The sequence below is a fragment of the Brassica napus genome, chromosome A7 (genome assembly GCF_020379485.1).
Source record: "Brassica napus cultivar Da-Ae chromosome A7, Da-Ae, whole genome shotgun sequence".
In the NCBI taxonomy this organism is placed as follows: Eukaryota; Viridiplantae; Streptophyta; class Magnoliopsida; order Brassicales; family Brassicaceae; genus Brassica; species Brassica napus.
The window spans coordinates 26,973,566-26,994,075 of NC_063440.1; the positions used below are offsets into that span (position 1 = coordinate 26,973,566).

The window sequence follows — 20,510 nt, forward strand, 5'->3', positions numbered from 1 at the left end:
ATACTTTTATTTAAGTAAACAATCAAACTTTGAAACTGAAGAATTTAGAAAACACGACTTGAACTTACAAACATATGACCAATTTGCATGCATGAAGGGACAACTCATCAAACATGTTTGAAGTTTATTACAACAACTTATTTTATGGGAGAAAAAAACACATTAAATGGGAAACTTCTCTTAGAAAATATATCCGTTTCGATATTATCTCTTAATGATCTTGTATCTTTTATTATATCACCAAAAGGTTATTTGTTTTCTTGTGTAGTGTCGTCAACTCCTGCAAGAATAAATGTAAACCTATGAAATAAGAAACTATAACTGAGGTGCACCATGCTGTTGGTAACTGGTAAGTATGAGAAGTGATAATTACCATGAGTCTGACGATCAGTTTATCTAGTAGTGGTACGGAGGAGGTGGAGATTTGTAAAGGTAGGGGTGGTGAGGAGGTGAGTAGTGAACCGGTGGAGGAGGAGAATAGACGGGAGGTGGCGGCGATTTGTATTCGTAGTGTTTCTTTGGTGGTGGGGGAGAGTGGTAAACCGGAGGGGGAGGAGACTGGTAAACCGGAGGAGGAGGAGATTTGTACTCGTAATGCTTCTTAGGTGGTGGAGGAGAGTGGTAAACCGGAGGAGGAGGAGACTTGTAAACCGGTGGAGGAGGAGATTTGTACTCGTAGTGTTTCTTAGGTGGTGGAGGAGAGTGGTAGACTGGAGGAGGAGGAGACTTGTAAACCGGTGGAGGAGGTGATTTGTACTCGTAGTGTTTCTTAGGTGGTGGGGGAGAATGGTAAACCGGAGGAGGAGGAGACTTGTAAACTGGTGGAGGAGGAGATTTGTACTCGTAGTGTTTCTTAGGTGGCGGAGGAGAGTGGTAAACTGGAGGAGGAGGAGACTTGTAAACCGGTGGAGGAGGAGATTTGTACTCGTAGTGTTTCTTAGGTGGTGGAGGAGAGTGGTAGACTGGAGGAGGAGGAGACTTGTAAACCGGTGGAGGAGGAGATTTGTACTCGTAGTGTTTCTTAGGTGGTGGAGGAGAGTGGTAGACCGGAGGGGGAGGAGACTTGTAAACCGGTGGAGGAGGTGATTTGTACTCGTAGTGTTTTTTAGGTGGTGGAGGAGAGTGGTAAACCGGAGGAGGAGGAGATTTGTAAACCGGTGGAGGAGGTGATTTGTACTCGTAATGTTTCTTGGGAGGAGGTGGAGACTTGTAAACTGGAGGAGGAGAGTAATGCTTAACCGGTGGTGGAGGTGATTTGTACTCGTAGTCCTTCTTTGGTGGAGGTGGGGATTTGTAAACCGGAGGAGAGTAGTGCTTTACCGGTGGTGGAGGAGACTTGTACACTGGAGGAGTGTAGTGTTTGACCGGTGGAGGAGGAGAAGAGTAGTAGTAATTTGCGGTGGTTTCAGATACAAAACCAAGAGAAAGTGCTAAGACAAGCAAAGTTGCTGCCAAAGAGGCCATTGGTGACCCCATATTGTTATGTGTTTTTCTTTGTGTTTGATGCTCTTACTCTCTCCCCCTAATCACCCTTTATATAGCTTTTCAATTTCACTTTTTTAATCCCTGATGGTAAATGCATTTTTGTCATATGCAATACAACAACAATAATTGACTATGTAATACAAAGAAAAGAAATCATGAGGTTGGTCTCTCAAACTTTATTATTGATTTTTTTTTACCTTATATTATTTTAGTCGTCGTTGATCGATTTGTTCATGCATGTTCTGAACATATCATATATGATTAATATAGAGAAAATTGAATCTAAAGCTAACAGAATTTTCCATGAAATATAAAAGGAGCCACACAAAAAAAAATGACCGACATTATGCTAGACATTGGTAAGAAAAAGATGGAAAGTAAAGAATAACACATTCTGAGTGGTAAATGTAACTATGTATGAGTTTATTTACCAGGAAATGAAAATACCTTATTTTATTTTTATTTATTATTAAAATGCTATCTTCCAAAAGGATGGATTATACAAGTTTGAATCTGAGTACCAACGCATAAATAATACTCACACAAACTATTATGACACTTAAACTTCTTCAAAACAGTAAACTTTTAGAGTATTGAAGCCATGTCATATGAAAGATATGCAAAATCCACTATATTTTAGTTGGAATATTTGCATATGTTTTACTGGATATAGAAAATTAGAAGCCGCGTAAAAGTCTTGAAGATTAAAGTTAGGCGGCCGAGTTGAATGAAGAAGGAACATTGAAGGAGAAGGTGGTCCGTCATTCTCTTGTGCCGGTGTCAATCTTTGATTATTTTTCTGTTTTGTTTTAGGGTTAGGTTTTTGCTTCACACGTTTTTATAACGCGTTTCTTGTAATTGCTCAGATTAGTTTGTATTCTAATTACGTTTGAGATTAAGACAAAATATATTAATTATAATGTTCTGCTAAAAATTTTAACTGCATTCGAGAAAGATATATTCGTACTTTTGAAATGATGTAAACAACTCAACGAGAAAGATATATATATAAAGTATATACAGTACACTATATCCTAACTTATATATAATGTTCATGCATTTTATAAATAAATATAAAAGGTGGAAGATAATTCAATTTATAGCCAGTTTTCTACTTGGAAATAAGTTAATACCAAAGCTTGGTCAACGCTAGAAAATAACACATTTTTGGATAATATAATGTAAATGGTTTTTATCAAATGGGTAAGTAACCAGCTGGATTAGGATTTAGACAAATCCACAACTAAACATTCTATATAGTTTTTTTTTTCTCAAAAACCTGACTATTTCAGGATTATTGGTTAGTTTTTTTTTTGTAACATCAAAAGTTATAGTATATAACTAATTTTGACAATTTTGATGCTAAAGAAACTGACAGCAAACAAACTTAATATAATCGCCGTCATTGATAATTTGGTTTAAACAGGCTATGCATTGTTATTGAAACACGGTACTCACTTGTGTCTACTTCAAAACAACTTGGTTCAAAAGAAAAGCACATGAGTTCTATAACTAACGTTAATGGAAGTATATCGGAAATTTGTGAACTGCAGCAACTGCAAACGATTTTCCCTTTGTGAAATCGGGTTTTTACTGAACTTTTTGTTGGTAAATTTTTTTTTTGTTACTAAATTTGGATCCATAATAGCATTAAACTCTCTTTTTTTTGCTTAGCAGAATAGAATTAAACTTAACAATTATGAAGTTACATTTATCTTTTGGTAGAAGTACTGTACGTTCAACAAGTCGCTTTGTTTGCTTTCTACTTTACGCTCATGATTTTCAATAACCTACCAAACAAATCATTGACTTTTAAAACAAAATCCCATGCAAAAGTTAGTAAAGAGCATTCCCCCTGATTGATTTTTTCATATAAAAAATGAACAAGAATCGTTAAAGCTAGTGTAAAGGCTACCCCCCCCCCCCCATTGCGGAAATACTTACCTGAGCAAATTTTGTTTTAAAAGGTTTGTTTTGTAGTGATATTCATCTGGACAGCTGATGCATGGTAGTAATTAATCAGTTTCAGATAAATAAACCATTAGATACTGAACGTCTTTAACCATTTCGAACCTTGTTTGTTTTGTCAATTCATTCAGACTTTTCTTTATCAAGTTATTGAGAAGATTATTTCTTTTGTACATTGGAATATCTTACAAAATAATTCTATTTATTTTGGTGTGAAAGCATTGCAAAGGGTTCGTGGACTTCGATGCGTCGCGGGGGCCAGGCGGCTTGTATACGTCTTTCTTTAACAACTTTGTATTCATCTTTTGATTTTGTCTTCTCTAAGAAAAACTCGTCCCTCTTATTTTCTTACCTATTTTCCAAAATGCATAATTGTTAGTAATCTTAACCGTACTTACCATAACTGAATGATACAAACTTTGAACATCTTACCTTTTTGTTGTAGTATTCCATGTCTAAGTTGTGATAATTGTTTCCAGGATTATCTACCCAGCAAGTAAACCCCAATGGTTATTAAGCTAACAATATTATTGTATATTATATGAAAGCCAGGTTACAAAATAAAAATAAAAAATATATTATTGTATATTCTTTCTGTTCCAATTTAGATGAAATTTTAGTCCAAAACACACAGATTAAAGAAATTTTTTTTTTATATTCAAAGCAGTTGATTACCAAAAAAGTAATGCTATTGATACAAGTGAATACAAAGTAATATATTTATTTTTAAAAGTTAATCAGTTATTTTATTAGTTTTTACATAAAAAGTCTCAAAAACTTCATGTAAACTGAAATAAATATTCTTTCTAAAACATCATCTAATTAAAAATGGAGGGAGTATTACATTTATAAGTAAAGTGAGGATACATCGACGATTGTGAAATGCACTACGTCTACATGTACACATGTAGTAGGTACTGACTACTGACTATTAGACCAAGACCTTGCGAAGTTTCTTTTGCTTTAGGGAAATTAAGTTTTGTTGTTATATAGGTTTTGAATAAATAAATTTATAAGCACAGAGAAAAAACTCAACGATAGTGAAATGCACTATATGTACATATCTAGTAGGTAACTGAGTACCGAATATTAGACCAAGACCCAACAACTTTCTTTTGGTTTAAGGAAATTAAGTTTTGTTATACATTTAACATATAACATATATCAAACCTATAAGTTTTGCTTCCGTTTTAATCCCATTGGCTCCGAATTTACAGAAGATGGATAACATAACTGGAAATCTCATAGCATTAAATCCAGAGTTGATATATTGCAAACTAAACAGCGTTTTTCTTATCGCTAACCAATACTTTATCCTTCATTGTTTTATCCAATGATATACTTTAAATTCGTCAATATTTGGTAAATTCTAAGTCTACAAGCAAAATAGCAAAAGAAGAGTTATTGGAAATATTAGCTAACAAAATAATTTGCATCTCGGAACTATGACAAAGTATAATAATTTCTTAATAATTAGACTATATAATAATATAATATAATACTAAATAATATTGTTGATTAGGTAGAAGTAGAATATATTTTATATATATATATATATATGTAAAAACTAATATATATATCTAGATCCACTAGCGTCCATATATATTATAAAATTCACGAATACGAGTTTTCTTCATCAAATTGCATCTTTTGGTAAATAAAAATTTAGCAATCCCCTAAAGTCTTTCGTCCAGCCACAAAAAAAAAATCTTCAAGAATAAATTAAATAGCTATTGGATGCGATGAAGAATATGTTAATCACCGCCTGGTTAGGAGCAATGTATGTCGGAAATATAATCTACAAAGATATTAGCTCAACTGAGCATTTCACATCCCCCCCCCCCCCCCACCCCCCACCCCCCCCATTTATATAGTAAACGTATATCTTTTTAGGTTCTTTATTACTACTAAACAATACCGTACAAATTATAGTTTATTTATCAAGCTATTTCGTTTTAGAAAGCAAAGCAAAATCATATATTAGTAAGAACCTAAAACAACTTCGTCTATGTTAAACTTAAAATAAATGGCGTCCAATCTTAACAATAGTTTTGATAAGGTGGAATAAGTATTAGCGTAATCAAATTTAAAGTGATTCAAGTGGTGTAAGCTATTTTTTTAATATATTGTCAATTAGAACTCTATGATTGAGGTGACGACTAAGTGCTAAGGAATTCAAATATATGTTCAAAAACTAGTGGCTAAACAATACTTATTGCTCGTAAAGTCGTAATACTGTCAAGCATATTTAAGATATATAGTGAATCAGTGATAAGTCGTATTTGTTCATTAGTCTTAGCAGTAAATATGGTCAAAGTTTACTATCTGTAATGCAAAATATCTTAAGTATATGTGCTATTTGATGAAGTTATCAGAAAATTAAAATCAATTTGCCTCCAAAGTCGCATACTTATTGCTCGTAATTCAACTACGGAGCCATCTGCTTGGCCATAATTCAACTACGCTTCTTGAGCCACCAGTCATATCATTCTTTCTGTAAATAGGTGGTTCATTTTGTACTTTTCTCAAATTCTTTTACTTTGGCTAAAATGATATACTAACAGAGAAATCTCGAATACATTAAATCATATTGTTATATGTGATCAAATCATGACTCCGAAAGCAATCACGTCTCTCTGTTTGATACAGAAAGTTTACACATTCATGCAACGAATATAACAAGAATCACAAGATAACGTTACATAATTCAAACGACAAAAAAAGATTTAAATAAAAATTATAATATATTTGAACTTATCTCAAATATCATAAGTCGTCCACGACTACAGCACCTCCAATTCCAAACATGTCTTCATATGATCCATATTACATTAATTTATATTGGAAGACAAAAAAATATAAATATTTTCAAATCAAAGAGAAGACAAAAAGAGAGGTATGCAAGTCAAAAATGTGAACTGAGAAAGAAGAAATTTTATAAAATTAAAACTTGTGGAGAAAGCAGAGCAAATAATATAGAAATTTCATAAAACCCAAGGATCAAAATAATTCAATCATTATCTAAAACCAAGTTTTTTTTTTGTTATGAACATTTGATACCAACTTTGTAACATGAAACATGAGTTTGAAATCTAGGAAAGGAACCAAATATATATAAATAGCCTTTTAAGTTTCTATCTCCTCAGATTCTACACACTCCAATATATTTGTTTCTCTTGACTCAGGTTTTGCTTTAACAATACAATAATACAAACAAGTGCTGTAATGTTCGGTTTCGTTGAGATTCTACTTGAAGAAGAGGATGTCTCTTCTCGCTAAAAGACTAGCAGCAGCAGACGCAGAGACAATAAAATTACCATTTGGTTGATGTAGTGCCCCATCACCTCCTTCCTCGTTGTCCCGGTCTTGAACTTGGTTTTCTTGAAAACTGAAGCCGTAAGAACTTGGAATCAGGGTCGTTTTCATCCATTCGATAGCCTGTCAAATGTATTGGTTTTAAAATAATGCGAGTTTCAGATCATAGGGGACAGAGTTTATGGTTCAGGGCTTTAGAGCATTAGTTGATTTAAGGTTCAGGCTATTGCATTATAGCATATAGTGTGGAAACAGACTCATGATAAATGTGTAATAACTGATAAGAGACTTAGTAAGCTTATTATATACCTTGTAAGGTGCTCAGAGCAGTTGCTGCACAGGCAGGGTTTGTAAAATCAACAAAGCAAAGAACAACAGGATCTCCGTTCCGCTGCATCAACCATAAACATTATCAACCCTTTAGTAGTGATTCTCAATCTCAGCTATACCCGAAACTTTAAATCATAGGGTATGCTTACGTGTTTGGAGTCTTTGGTCACAAGTCTCACTTCTCTATATCCTACAAAAGGTCGAAAGATATCTAGACACCGGTTAAGGAAAGTGGAGAGTAGATAGGTTCCATTCAGAACAAACAAAAAAAAAAAAAGAGAAAAAAACTTTGTCATGTCTGATGAAAAAAGATACGAGCAACTTCCCTCCTAGAGCAATTAGAAGGAAGACCTTCAACGTAGAGAGTGTTTGACGCATCTGGAGGTAGAGGAAGTGGCTCACGGTTACGCCTATCAACAGAATCTATCGGATCAAAACCCATATCCCGACCGTTTAAACCGTGAACTCCACCACCACCACCGCGTCTCATCATAAACTCGTCCATAACTACACCATTTCGAGGAGGACCTGAATCTCCCAATGGCATAGAACTCGTTTGCTGCAAACACAGAGACATAAATAAACTTCAGGTCCATAAAGAAAACAAGAATGCTCAAAAAAAGGAATCAAGAAGAAGAAAAAGTACCACGCTTTGAAGGTATCGATCATAAGCTGATCCAATAGTTCTTGTATCAATATCCTCATCACGCGGGAAGTAACCACCACCACCACCGTGCATCTCATGGCCTGCAGACGATGGAGCTTCTACAATAAGACAAAACATGTGAATTCACTAATATCCTTCAATCTTTTCTGATTAATAGCATTAGTCTATATGTGTTCTTGTGTTAGATTATCGTGAACTTTGGGGGCTGTAGACGATTTAGTAAAGTTTTATACGAAAAATTTAGAGGCTATATAAGTCTAATGTTTCAGTGGCCTATGCTCGCCGGCCCATAATAAGATCTCTCTTTATCCGTGGACGTAGCTAATTTAGTTAATTAATCTGTTTCCACATTTATCTAATCACATTCAAGGAAACTACTAAGAGCATTCAATGTTTCACTGGCCTATCCGACGCCGATAAGATCTCTCTTTATCTGTGGACCGTAGCTAATTTAGGCTTCGAATGGTAACCCGCTTTCCGCCCCGTAGTTAACAGTAACAAAAATCTCTATATATACCATATATCTATACATTTTTATAACTGTTAAAACCGCACCGCAGTTAAACCGGTTGTCCCGCACCGCTCAACCCGCAGTCACCATTCGGAGCCTTAGTTAATTAATCTGTTTCCACATTTATCTAATCACATTCAAGGAAACTACTAAGAGCATTCAATGTTTCACTGGCCTATGCTCGCCGACGCCGATAAGATCTCTCTTTATCTGTGGACCGTAGCTAATTTAGGCTTCGAATGGTAACTCGCTTTCCGCCCCGTAGTTAACAGTAACAAAAATCTCTATATATACCATATATCTATACATTTTTATAACTGTTAAAACCGCACCGCAGTTAAACCGGTTGTCCCGCACCGCTCAACCCGCAGTCACCATTCGGAGCCTTAGTTAATTAATCTGTTTCCACATTTATCTAATCACATTCAAGGAAACTACTAAGAGCATTCACTGCTTCACTGCTCTATGCTCTCCGATGCCGATAATAATAAGATCTCTCTTTATCCGTGGATACGTAGCTAATTTAGTTTATTAATCTGTTTCCGCATTTTATCTAATGGCATTCAAGGAAACTACTAAGAGCATGAAGCTGATGCGTATATCTAGAGAGAGAGAGGGGCGCGGCGTAAGAGGAGAAAGGAGGTTACCGAAATCGGAACGGCGGCGTTTTGGAGGACCACCTGGAGGAGGATGTTGCTGGTGTCGCTGCTGCTGGTTCCAGAACCCATCCGCCATCGAAAGCTCTAGTTTCAATGGATGTCTTCCGATTCTAGCTCGCTAGCTGCTTCGATTTCGAATCGTCTCCCCTTGATTTCGATTGCTTAGGGTTCGATCTCGAGATTTTCTGATTCCATTCTTTCGCCCGGGAGTTTAAAGATCCGAATCGTGTCGACCCGGTCCGGTATGATTTGATTTGACCCGATCAATGCCAGCAACGTTGATCTCTTTTAAATGGGCTTGTAGCGCTGGCCCATGTGTAAAAAAGTTTTACTTTCAGGCCCATTTGCTCCGATTTCAGTTTGGTCGTATACCTCCATAGAATGAGATCTTAAACCATGATAAGTTGATTTTTTTTAAGAGTAAACTTCTTTCAACTGAAATCGAAAAGAGTTTTATCGACTAAATCAATTTTTTTCTGATAAAAATATACATATTATTTTTGCAATATATCATAATTGAATGTGTGCAAAGCGTATCACGGATTGTCGCATGTCTATCTATAGCTTCTTTCTTAAATACTTTGATCTTGTCGTGGAGTATTTATGATTCTCTCATATGCTGACAAGCAATATCACAATGAAGAAACTTTGAATAAGTGAGTGAATAGTTGAGATATATAATAAATACATGTATGAAGAACGACAAAATAAAAACAAAATGTTTTTAATATTACAAGTGTATGTATATATAAAGGTAGGAGATGTGGAGATGTCATACGTAAAGAGAGGGGTCCAATGCAGAACAACAACCAACAAAGTAAGTAGATATCCATGTTTCCTTGGAGCTTTTCTTTTTGTTCACCGAATTACTTTCTTTTGTTCTTAAGCATTTGCCTTCATCATCACTTTATTCTTTATTTCTCTAATGTCCAATCATACAATCTATCATCGCATTATCTCCTCTTGCGTTAATTTTCCCACCAAAACCTTTTACTATAGGTTTTAACTGTTTTATGCATGATTAAATACAGATTATATATATATATATATATATATATATATATATTATATCTCAGGACTTTATGATATGAAGAATGTTTATTTAGTGAGTCTTTACGTTTCAGAAAGTATTATATGCACCAAATGTATGCCCATTGATCTAGTTACAAAGATTGTAGAAGACTACGTACGTACGTATATATTGTTCCTTTCAAGGCACTCAAAATTTCCCATTCAAAGAAAGTATACAGATGTTAATTTTTAAGTCTAGTTTTGTTCTACTTATAGTACATCAATATAGTATTCAAATATACTGTATTTTGTTTTAGTCTAGATGACACAAACATTTCAACATACATATTAGGATATGTTATAAATATTGTGCATATGATAGTTAATTTATATATTTTGTATGGGAAATTGGACTACAACTTTTGTGTCTTGGTTCTTGGGCATATGCATCATCCAATCCAAGGTTTCGATTTGCTTTTACAAAACCAAGACTAGCTAAATCCTATGTAATTATGCATTGTTATCAAACAATATCACATTCACATTCGTTTATAGCCACTAAACTATTTAATCTGTCAATGAAAATTTTAAAATCACACATATTAAATAAAGAGACCATAAAATAAGTATAAAATGATTAAAGAAGAAGAACAAGGTTGATGAAATAAAATGGAGATACAATATTATTGTTGTTTCACTATAAAGTGATACATTCTCCTCGAGTAACTCCCCGAAATGTGGACGGAAAGCACCAAACCAAACGGGCCCACTCTCCCCCTTAGGATTGTTTTTGGCTTTTCACTTCTACCGGCAACTAACATTCAACGTGGCTGTGGCGAAGAATAAACCTCACCGTCCACGTAAACTACTAGAATACCTCCAGTCTTACGAGTTCTTAGACCGGATTTAGAATGGGAAAGGTAAAATTCAGAACATTTGTGATTCAAATAGTAACAAAAACCATATTTAAAGATTCATATGGCGTATGTGGTGCGGTTGCTCACCGTTCCAAATCTAAATGAACCAGCCTAATTTAACCGGAATTACCATTCCAATCAGTTTCACTAACTTTCTTATAAGACGTTTTGAAACATGATCATCGGTTTATTTAAATTATTAAGGAATCTACATGATGATATTGAAAGAATGAAAAAGTCAATATATCATTCACATTTTAAAACAAACACAAATTTTTCATAAAACAAATACTGCATGTAGGTAATCAAAATTATTTTTCTTTACTAAACTCAACACGGGTTGGAAAAGTCGGTTTAGTTGACCTTGTCCATTGTTATCTCTGAAACTGATACGAATACCACCCCAAAAAAATTGTTGATTCTTAACATTTTATTCTGTGTATCAAATTATCAATCATGGTTCATATGATATCATATCATCTCTGCCCTTTTTTTTAATAAAACAAGCATAATTTAAGATTATAATTTGATTTACTCGAATGTAACTACTGCATGGGGAACGCCTCTTTACTTTTTTTCTCTCCCTTCACTAGCCTCAATAGACTTTCATAGGGATGCCTCCTACATATATTATTTTTTCTAAAGTTATTTAATACAAAAAATGGAAAACAGAATAAAGTATTAAATAATTCGAGAGAGAAAAAAAAAACAGTTTCCTTTATTTAATTATTCGTATTTTACCGTATCCGGACTCAGTCTCTCACACCGTCGTCACTTTTTTTTATTTGGTCTTCCTTGTGTCATCGCTGTCTCTGACTTCCCTGTCTCCTCCTCCTCCTCCGCCTTCCCTTTTGCTTCTCCGCCGTATTCTCTCTCTCTCTCACCGCCACCACTAGCATCGCCGAAAAGTCACAAGCTTTACTAAAGCATCACCATTTGCGTAATCAAATTTGGCTTCTTCTCGAGGGGAAAATTCTTAAAAATCAAAGTCCCGGTCTTTGGTGGAGGCTTCGTTAGATCTGACAAGTCAATTAAGGCAGTGCCCATCTCGAAAGTTTTCACCTTTACGTTTCATTGATGGTTTCCACGGCGGCTAGGACCTCCTCCGGGGATTTTGTTTGTTGTAGACGATGAACGGTGAGGATCGAAGAGGGTGGTGGTGTCGTCGTTCTGGTGATTGTTTCACATGGAATGGCAGATCTTGTGTCCTATAGTAATGCTCCTCCTGACCACAACGTTGAACAAGTCCGTCTCTTTCTATCTCTACGATGTCTCTATGTACTTTGTATGAAGCTCAAAGTTGAATACTTTTGGAAGTTTTGTTTGTTCAAATTGTGTATTGAATCTAGTTTTCTAGTGAACGTTTATGCCTTATGGAAAAAGAAACAGGACCGTGACATTGTAGGCTATATAGGTTTATACATTCAATTGTTATGTTCTGGATCTTATATGTAAAGTGACCATTGAAACTGATGTTGTCTTTGTAGCTAGTTTCTTGTGTCCTTACGTGTATCTTTTTTTGCATTTTGGCAGGCATTGATTACATTGAAGAAGGGCTCTCAGCTTTTGAAGTATGGTCGCAAAGGAAAGCCGAAGTTTTATCCTTTTAGACTCTCTAGTGTGAGCAACAACAACTTAGTCTTTAAGCTATCTATTTTTGAATAATTGCTTCAGCTGAGGAAACTATGCTCGGATGTTTGGTTATGCAGGATGAAAAGTCTTTGATCTGGATATCGAGTAGCGGTGAAAAGCGACTTAAGTTAGCTTCTGTATCTAAAATTGTACCTGGGCAAAGAACTGTAAAGACATTCTTCATTTCTTTAAAACAGTATATAAACCATTCGTCTTTGGCTGGCTTTCAAGAAAGATCTGATTAGTCATTTACTCTTTTTTTGCAATAGGCTGTTTTCCAGCGTTACCTTCGTCCAGAGAAAGATTACTTATCCTTTTCTCTCTTATACAACGGAAAGAAGAAGTCTCTTGACTTGGTTAGTCATTATGAAACTGATACTTTGATATCTCAGAAACGCTTGATAATAATAATTCTCAGGCGTAACAGTTTTACTTCTTGATAGATTTGTAAGGACAAGGTTGAGGCTGAAGCTTGGATTGGAGGCCTTAGAGCATTGATATCCGCCGGGCAAGGCGGACGGTCAAAGATTGATGGCTGGAATGGCGGAAACATCTCAGTTGATGTAAGTATTCAGGCAAAGACTCTTTGTTTGTATCATGGTTCTAAAAATCGGTTTAGCCCACCAAAATTTATACGATGTAAATCGGTTTAAATCGATATAAATTAATCTAAATCTGTTAAATTAAGTAATAATATTAAAAAATCTAGGTGGTAAATATTGTAAAAATACCTCAATTGCCGAAATGGAAACTTTTATGAATTGCTTCCCGCCCAAATAACAAAAAAAAAGGTGTTGTCATAATCTTATTTCTAAATTTTATCTTTGTGTAAAATATAACTCCATATATTCAGCAAAGATATTCACGTACATTATTCCTTTATTTGCTACTCATATAGAAATCCAATTTGCTAGACCATAAAATAGTCATTCATTAAAACAAGTAACAAATTTTGCTTATAGACAGTTATCACCTAACTATATCCACTAAATCACGCTATCTTACAAAAAAGTAAACAAATATAGGGCTAATGCTCTCACAAATTGATAATATATGGAACTTAGTAAGTTATCACCCTAACGTATGTCTATATAATAAGTAGACACTCTAAGCTATTCCATTATCCCTACACACCACCATCGACCATAAACTCTTCTTGCTGTTAGTTATACTATTTTTTCAAATGGCTTTTTTAAAATCAGTTTCTGAACTGAAACCATTTAAGAATATGAAGAAAACCAAGGCGAAAATAATAAGGTTTTGGAGACAGTATTCGTCCCAAAGAGGAAGTCTAGTTCTAAGTGACACAACCGTGAGTGATTTGTTACAACTCTGCCAATACAAATCGCAATACAAAAATTATATAAACGTCGAACTATTACCTAGTGATCTATTACAGTTTAGGTGATAAGTTTTGTTTTGTATACATTGCAGGCTAGCAGAGACTTGACATCGAGCAGTCAAAGCAGCAGCTCCGCGACCACTTCACAGAGCCACAGCTCTCCCGGGACTCCCTTCAGTTTCGATCCAATAGCTTCTCCCAAGAGCGAGGTTCCTTCAACAGATTCAGAGAAATCACATTCACATGTTCTACTAGACACCAAAACCATGCAAACAAAGGTATCCGGTTCAGACGGGTTCCGAGTCAGCGTCTCCAGCGCCCAGAGCAGCTCCAGCCACGGCTCCGGGGCTGACGACGCCGACGCGCTAGGTGACGTGTACATCTGGGGCGAGGTCATTATCTCTGACAATGCCGTGACCGCCACGAGAACAGACGTCCTTGTGCCTAAGCCGTTGGAGTCAAACATCGTCCTCGACGTTCACCAGATTGCTTGCGGCGTACGGCACGCCGCGTTTGTGACGAGGCAGGGAGAGATTTTCACTTGGGGGGAAGAGTCAGGAGGGAGGTTAGGCCACGGGATGGGGAAAGACGTTTTCAGCCCTCGTCTCGTTGACTCACTCGCAACTAACTTTGACTTTGTTTCCTGCGGAGAGTTCCACACGTGCGCCGTGACTCTCTCGGGAGAGCTTTACACGTGGGGAGACGCCACGCACAGCGTCGGCCTTCTAGGGCACGGATCGGATATCAGCCACTGGATACCGAAGCGAATCGCTGGTCCTCTCGAAGGGCTCCACGTGGCGTCGGTGGCTTGCGGGCCCTGGCACACGGCTCTGGTGACGTCTCACGGGAGGCTTTTCACGTTTGGGGACGGGACGTTTGGGGTGTTGGGGCATGGCGAGAGGGAGACGGTTAGGTCTCCGAGGGAGGTTGAGTCTTTGTCAGGGCTGAGAACGATTGCGGTTTCGTGCGGGGTGTGGCACACGGCGGCTGTCGTTGAGATCATCGTCGCGCCGCAGTCGAACGCTAGCTCAGGGAAGCTGTTCACGTGGGGGGACGGGGATAAGAACCGTCTCGGGCACGGTGATAAGGACGCACGTCTTAAACCGACGTGCGTCCCTTCACTTATTGATTACAACTTCCACAGAGTCGCGTGCGGGCACAGCTTAACAGTCGGGTTGACTACTTCTGGACAGGTGTTCACGATGGGGAGTACAGTCTACGGCCAGCTCGGGAGTTTGCAGACGGACGGGAAGGTGCCGTGTCTTGTGGAGGACAAACTCGCGAGCGAGTTTGTCGAGGAGATCTCTTGCGGAGCGTATCACGTGGCGGCGCTGACGTCTAGAAACGAAGTGTACACGTGGGGGAAAGGAGCTAACGGGAGGTTAGGGCACGGCGATTTGGAGGATCGGAAAGTGCCGACTCTAGTGGAAGGTTTGAAGGATAGGCACGTTAAGTACATTGCTTGCGGGTCAAGCTACACCGCGGCGATTTGTCTGCATAAATGGGTGTCTGGCGCTGAGCAGTCTCAGTGCTCAGCGTGTAGGCTTGCGTTTGGTTTCACGAGGAAGAGGCATAACTGTTATAATTGCGGACTTGTTCATTGTCATTCGTGCAGCTCCAAGAAGGCGTTCGGAGCTGCGTTGGCTCCGAGCGCCGGGAGGCTGTACCGTGTTTGCGACGTTTGTTATGTTAAGTTGAGTAAAGTTTCGGATACGAGTAGAAGGAACAGCGTCGTGCCGCGTCTTTCGGGGGAGAATAAGGATAGATTGGATAAATCTGAGATAAGATTGGCGAAGTTTGGTGCGTCTAATGTGGATTTGATCAAGCAGTTGGATAGCAAAGCTGCTAAACAAGGGAAGAAGAGTAGTGATAACTTTCGCAACTCTCAGCTGCCTTCTCTGTTGCAGCTGAAAGATGCAGTGCAGTCAAGGTCTAATGCTCCAAAGCTGGTTCAGGCTCCGTCAGGTATTAGCTCCAGGTCGGTGTCGCCTTTCTCCAGGAGGTCTAGTCCTCCTCCACGGTCTGCTACTCCTATGCCTTCGACTTCTGGAATCTATTTCCCTGTGGGGATGGCGGATAATATGAAGAAAACTAATGAGATTCTGAATCAGGAGATTATTAAGTTACGAACACAGGTATGGATTTTGATCATGCTTGCTTCTTGTGCTTTGGTTCTCTATGGTCTTTATGCATTTTTTGATTTGGGTTTAGGTTGACAGTTTGACTCAAAAGTGTGAGCTTCAAGAAGTAGAGCTCAAGAACTCGGTTAAGAAGACTCAGGAAGCCTTAGCGTTGGCAGAGGAGGAGTCTGCTAAGTCGAGAGCTGCTAAGGAGGCAATAAAGTCACTCATAGCTCAGGTACAATCTGTTTTGATATATATATATACACAGTATCCCTGCGGATTTGAACCAAACCGAACAATTTTTTTTTGGTTTTCGGTTCATTTTTCGGTTTTAAGTTCGGTTTGGTTCAGAAATCTTTTGAAAATATTTCGGTTGTTCGGTTCAATTTTGATGAGTTTGGTTTTCAGAAAAATAGTAACGAGAATTCCAAAAATTAACCAAAATAACCGAACCAAACTTAACAAAAATAACCAAATTTAACTGAAAATATCCGAGCTTTTTAAAAACTATTACAAAATCTAACCGAAACCCAAAAAAAACGGCTATTTTCGGAAAAAAATATAAAACCGAAATTAACTGAAAACCGAATCCATATATTTTTGGTTTACTTCGGTGGTGGGATTGTACCCGCACCGAACTAACCGAAGCCAAAACTACCCGGCCTAATTAACCGAATTAACCAAAATCGCATGCCTATTAGTATATTTGTGAACTCCATTGAAGCTTGACCGTGTAATAAGCTAATCTTTGATTCTGTAGCTCAAGGACGTAGCTGAGAAGTTGCCTCCTGGTGAGAGCATCAAACTGGCCTGCCTTCAAAACGGTTTCAATTTCCCTGAAGAAAACGGTTTCCTTCATTCAAGATCAGAGTCCATGACTTCCTCTGTATCTTCAGTTGCTCCTTCCGACTTCGCCTTTGCGAATGCATCTTCTCGGTCCAGTCTCCAATCGCCAAACCACACTCCTAGAGCCTTCGAAAGAAACAATGGTTATCCAGCAGACCCGCGGCTTAGCAGCAGCGGGTCAGTAATCAGCGAGAGACACGAGCCTTTCCAGTTCCAAAACGACAATGGTTCGAGCCACACAGGGGCTGTGGACAGTACTAATGATGTAGAAGCAGAGTGGATCGAACAGTATGAACCTGGCGTGTATATAACCCTTGTGGCACTCCATGATGGAACTAGAGAGCTAAGAAGAGTCCGCTTCAGGTTTGTTCATGTTCTTGAGCTATGTGTTTACTAGTAAGTGTGATTGATGATGCTGAAAGGTTTTGTTTTTGTTTGCAGCCGGAGAAGATTCGGTGAACATCAAGCAGAGACTTGGTGGTCGGAGAATCGAGAAAAAGTGTATGAGAAATATAGTGTGAGAGTGTCTGAAAAACCAACAGCTTCTCCAACGCATAGAGACAGAGACCATGAAGAAGAAGATGTTGCTCAGTAGGTTTTGCACTCATGAGTTTTAGTTTTCTTTGCCTTTTGCCCCGAAACTCTTCATTTGTTCAACTTAACCCTTCTTCCTTTTGACCCACTCTGTCTGGGAGGTTAATGTTCATGTCCTTAGATGTAATGTTGTATATATAAAAAGACCATCTGTTCTCGGTTCACTTTAGCAACAAAAACAAAACCATATTAAGAACAATCAATTCAAGTGTTGAAGTCGTCTTGCTTTTGACTTTTTGAAGTTGGAAGTAATCTTGACTTTTTGTGATTAAGAAGAGACTAATGACAACCATTTGTCGTCATTACCTAATTGTGTGACTAATACATTTGCCAAAACACAAGTCAAAACTACAACTAACATAGCAACTCAACTCCAATAATTTTCAATGTTATATATGAAAAGACTACTGGTTTATAGTTGGTTGGTTGGTGGCTGCTAATAAATGTGTTATATCCTCGCACTACAAAATTTCAAAGTCCTTGTTGAATAATAAAATCGTTACTACGAAACAAACATACGTTAGCTCGAAAGTTTATGATGGTAGTAGTATGGTACATGTATATAGTCACTTACATGCAACTATAGAGTTCTCCTTTTTGATGGAAATAATAAATTCCATTAGTATATGCAAAAAATGCATTTATGGTGACGGTATATACCATAGCATCATTTATGGTGACTTCATTTAATTTAATTCATTTTGACATATTTGTTTCTTTTGAATCTATATTAAAACATTTATGTTACTGGAACATATTTAGCTTTGTGTTTCATATTCATACCGCTAATCAGGCACTAAAAGCTTCTGGACTTAAAAAAGAAAGAGACAAACAGTAGAACGTAGGTGTTAAGTTGATATAACCAAGAAGTTACATTAGCATGATGCATTACAATGATTCAATCATGAGTTTGCACATAAGATACATAATTCTCCAAACTATAATACAAGTAGGGTTGGAATAAATAGGCGGGCATCCAAAAATAGCCCGACCTTAATGTGGCTATTCCTTGAAGACAAAAAAAAAAAAAACAAAGGGGAGAAAAAGAAGTAGACATAACTAGATCTCTATGTTATTTAAATATGTATGTAAACATAACATGTGTAACTTAGTATCTTGGTGATGGTAGATCATGGATATCTTTGAGAATTGGTACTCTGTAAACCATAGACATTGTGTTTTTTGGAAGGAGCAGAAGGTGGAATTGGCATTGTCTTGGGCAAAAATCCTGAGAAACTTTCTGGAGGATAATAATCATCATTGATGAAACCATGGTTATGGTGATGATGATGATGAAGTGGATTTGGTCTTCTCACCTTGAAAAATCGTTCTGGTCTTGATGGTGATGTGTGTCTTCTAAAGTACTCGGCTTCACAAGTCCTCCTTGAGAACATTATCATAATCACCACTAGAATCTTCACAGCTTCTATGCGCTTATTGCTCATCATTGTAAGAGCTTGCTTTCAGAAAACTGGTGAGGTGAGGAAGATATAGAGAAACTATGTGTTTTGTCTTTGTTGAGTATTCAATATAAGGGGGGTAGCTGATATTATAAGAAAAATAATTGAGCTAACTATTGTATTATACTATATGTTGATATAAAGTTGATATACAAGGGAGGTGATTATGACATATTTTATATAGATGACAAATTATTCAGTTATACTGATTTGCCTCCATATTATTAAACTTTTGAAGTGTTGTGATAACTTTTAACTTCATTTTATTTTCTTTGGATAAGGATAGATTACATACAAATATTTACCAATTAAGTTTAATTTTAAATCTATACTCGCAAAACACAAAGAATATTATTTTCGTTTTTAGAGACTACTTTTTAGAGAATATTGAGTCTACTTTCATTTTATTGTTTATTACAAACTATAAAAGCTTGGGTTTGTACAACACCATATATCAACAACTCTTCGGCAAATTTGTTTTTTTTTGTTTATCTTTGCTTTTAACAAAAGAAGAAAACCAACTAACCATGGTTTTTGAAATAGTATTATGACCGAGACTTATTAAAATTATGCTTTATTATAATATATACATGGCTACTTTAACGTTTAGTGCATACGCTATTACTATTTTAATTAAATAAACCCAACAAAGTTCGGTGTACTTAAGAAATATAAATTATTTGATTAAAAGCATGAAAGATTGTGTTGTCTAGAGGTGGGGGTGGTTCGGATGTTTTATACTTTTGAACGGGTCTCTAGAGAATTCAATATTCATATAGTATATGTTAATATGTAAAACGTAGCGTTTTCTTTGCTAATAGAAATTTAGCCCCTGTTGTCCAAAAAAAAAAAGAAATTTAGCACCTTGAATCAATAATCTCTTTCAGTATGGAATTAACCACATGGTGATAGATGTTACATACAAATGGAGACTCAAACTCAAAACAAAAACTCAACCTCTTCCAATAGAATCCCCGCAACCAAAAAAGCTATAACTTACATTGACAACTTTCAGACTAACAACAAAAAGATTTAAACGTTACAAATGTAAGCATTATAAACTTCAGGTTAGAAATCATTCGTTGAACCATATTGTTGAACCAAAGATCACAAACAAAACATAATGTTGCTGTTGGCCAATGTTTGCTAGCGATAATGAAACAAATAACTTTTATATATACTTTTTTTTTGACGAAAACTTTTATATATACTTCCTTTTGCATTTTTGTTGCATCTGTACGAAGTTTTTTTATTTTATTTTTTTGACTAAAACATCTGTACGAAGTTTATACAGATAAACCCGTTATCTGATTAGCGACGAAGTTTCTCAAGAGTAATGTACTTCAAGTTTTTCGATTGACATTAAATGAGCTGTGATGAACAAGGAATAAAGTAAAATAAAAAGGACAAAACGAAACATGAGAAAAAAACATAGGCAGAATGGGAAAATGGACTGAAGCATTAAATACTATAACAGGAAAGATAGATGATATGGGACCATAAAAGTTTGAAATTTTATCTTACAAAAAATAAAATACTACGTGAGCCCCACTGTCTCGCTCCTGTCTTCGAATCTTGTTTTGGTAAAGATCGATTAGATATCTCCTCCCTTTCTATTGGATATGTTATTTTTTTAAAACAAGTTTATTG

At 36.7% G+C, this 20,510-nt stretch overlaps 4 protein-coding genes across 4 annotated transcripts; 1 reads left to right on the forward strand and 3 right to left on the reverse strand.

The window, feature by feature from the left end:
- Window positions 1-373: 373 nt before the first annotated feature.
- Window positions 374-1,506, reverse strand: LOC106354642 (extensin-3). The gene has a single exon (XM_013794632.3). It carries the CDS (start codon window positions 1,474-1,476, stop codon window positions 397-399), a length of 1,080 nt encoding a protein of 359 aa, XP_013650086.2. The 5' UTR covers window positions 1,477-1,506; the 3' UTR covers window positions 374-396.
- Window positions 1,507-6,544: 5,038 nt separating this feature from the next.
- On the reverse strand, window positions 6,545-9,191 carry LOC106354641 (nuclear speckle RNA-binding protein A). Its single transcript, XM_013794631.3, has 6 exons — window positions 8,924-9,191; window positions 7,745-7,863; window positions 7,414-7,657; window positions 7,248-7,309; window positions 7,078-7,159; window positions 6,545-6,891 (listed from the first exon to the last, which is right to left on the reverse strand). The coding sequence occupies exons 1-6, from the start codon at window positions 9,009-9,011 to the stop codon at window positions 6,794-6,796; spliced, it is 693 nt and encodes a 230-aa protein (XP_013650085.2). The 5' UTR covers window positions 9,012-9,191; the 3' UTR covers window positions 6,545-6,793.
- A 2,421-nt stretch (window positions 9,192-11,612) lies between these two features.
- Window positions 11,613-17,564, forward strand: LOC106354640 (PH, RCC1 and FYVE domains-containing protein 1). Its single transcript, XM_013794630.3, has 9 exons — window positions 11,613-12,108; window positions 12,397-12,483; window positions 12,573-12,662; window positions 12,765-12,851; window positions 12,939-13,058; window positions 13,930-15,972; window positions 16,049-16,195; window positions 16,721-17,169; window positions 17,248-17,564. The coding sequence occupies exons 1-9, from the start codon at window positions 12,055-12,057 to the stop codon at window positions 17,399-17,401; spliced, it is 3,231 nt and encodes a 1,076-aa protein (XP_013650084.2). The 5' UTR covers window positions 11,613-12,054; the 3' UTR covers window positions 17,402-17,564.
- A 717-nt stretch (window positions 17,565-18,281) lies between these two features.
- Window positions 18,282-20,510, reverse strand: LOC111199532 (protein IDA-LIKE 5-like). Its single transcript, XM_048736326.1, has one exon. The coding sequence runs from the start codon at window positions 18,846-18,848 to the stop codon at window positions 18,531-18,533; it is 318 nt and encodes a 105-aa protein (XP_048592283.1). The 5' UTR covers window positions 18,849-20,510; the 3' UTR covers window positions 18,282-18,530.

Coding starts and splice junctions, on each gene's coding strand:
- LOC106354642 (XM_013794632.3), bottom strand. CDS start 1,476: ATGGGGTCACCAATGGCCTCTTTGGCAGCAACTTTGCTTGTCTTAGCA.
- LOC106354641 (XM_013794631.3), bottom strand. CDS start 9,011: ATGGCGGATGGGTTCTGGAACCAGCAGCAGCGACACCAGCAACATCCT. Junction 7,310..7,413: donor CTCTAGGAGGGAAGTTGCTC/GTATCTTTTTTC, acceptor ACCGGTGTCTAG/ATATCTTTCGACCTTTTGTA. Junction 6,892..7,077: donor TGCTCTGAGCACCTTACAAG/GTATATAATAAG, acceptor TACATTTGACAG/GCTATCGAATGGATGAAAAC.
- LOC106354640 (XM_013794630.3), top strand. CDS start 12,055: ATGGCAGATCTTGTGTCCTATAGTAATGCTCCTCCTGACCACAACGTT. Junction 12,852..12,938: donor AGAAGAAGTCTCTTGACTTG/GTTAGTCATTAT, acceptor ACTTCTTGATAG/ATTTGTAAGGACAAGGTTGA. Junction 13,059..13,929: donor GCGGAAACATCTCAGTTGAT/GTAAGTATTCAG, acceptor TATACATTGCAG/GCTAGCAGAGACTTGACATC.
- LOC111199532 (XM_048736326.1), bottom strand. CDS start 18,848: ATGATGAGCAATAAGCGCATAGAAGCTGTGAAGATTCTAGTGGTGATT.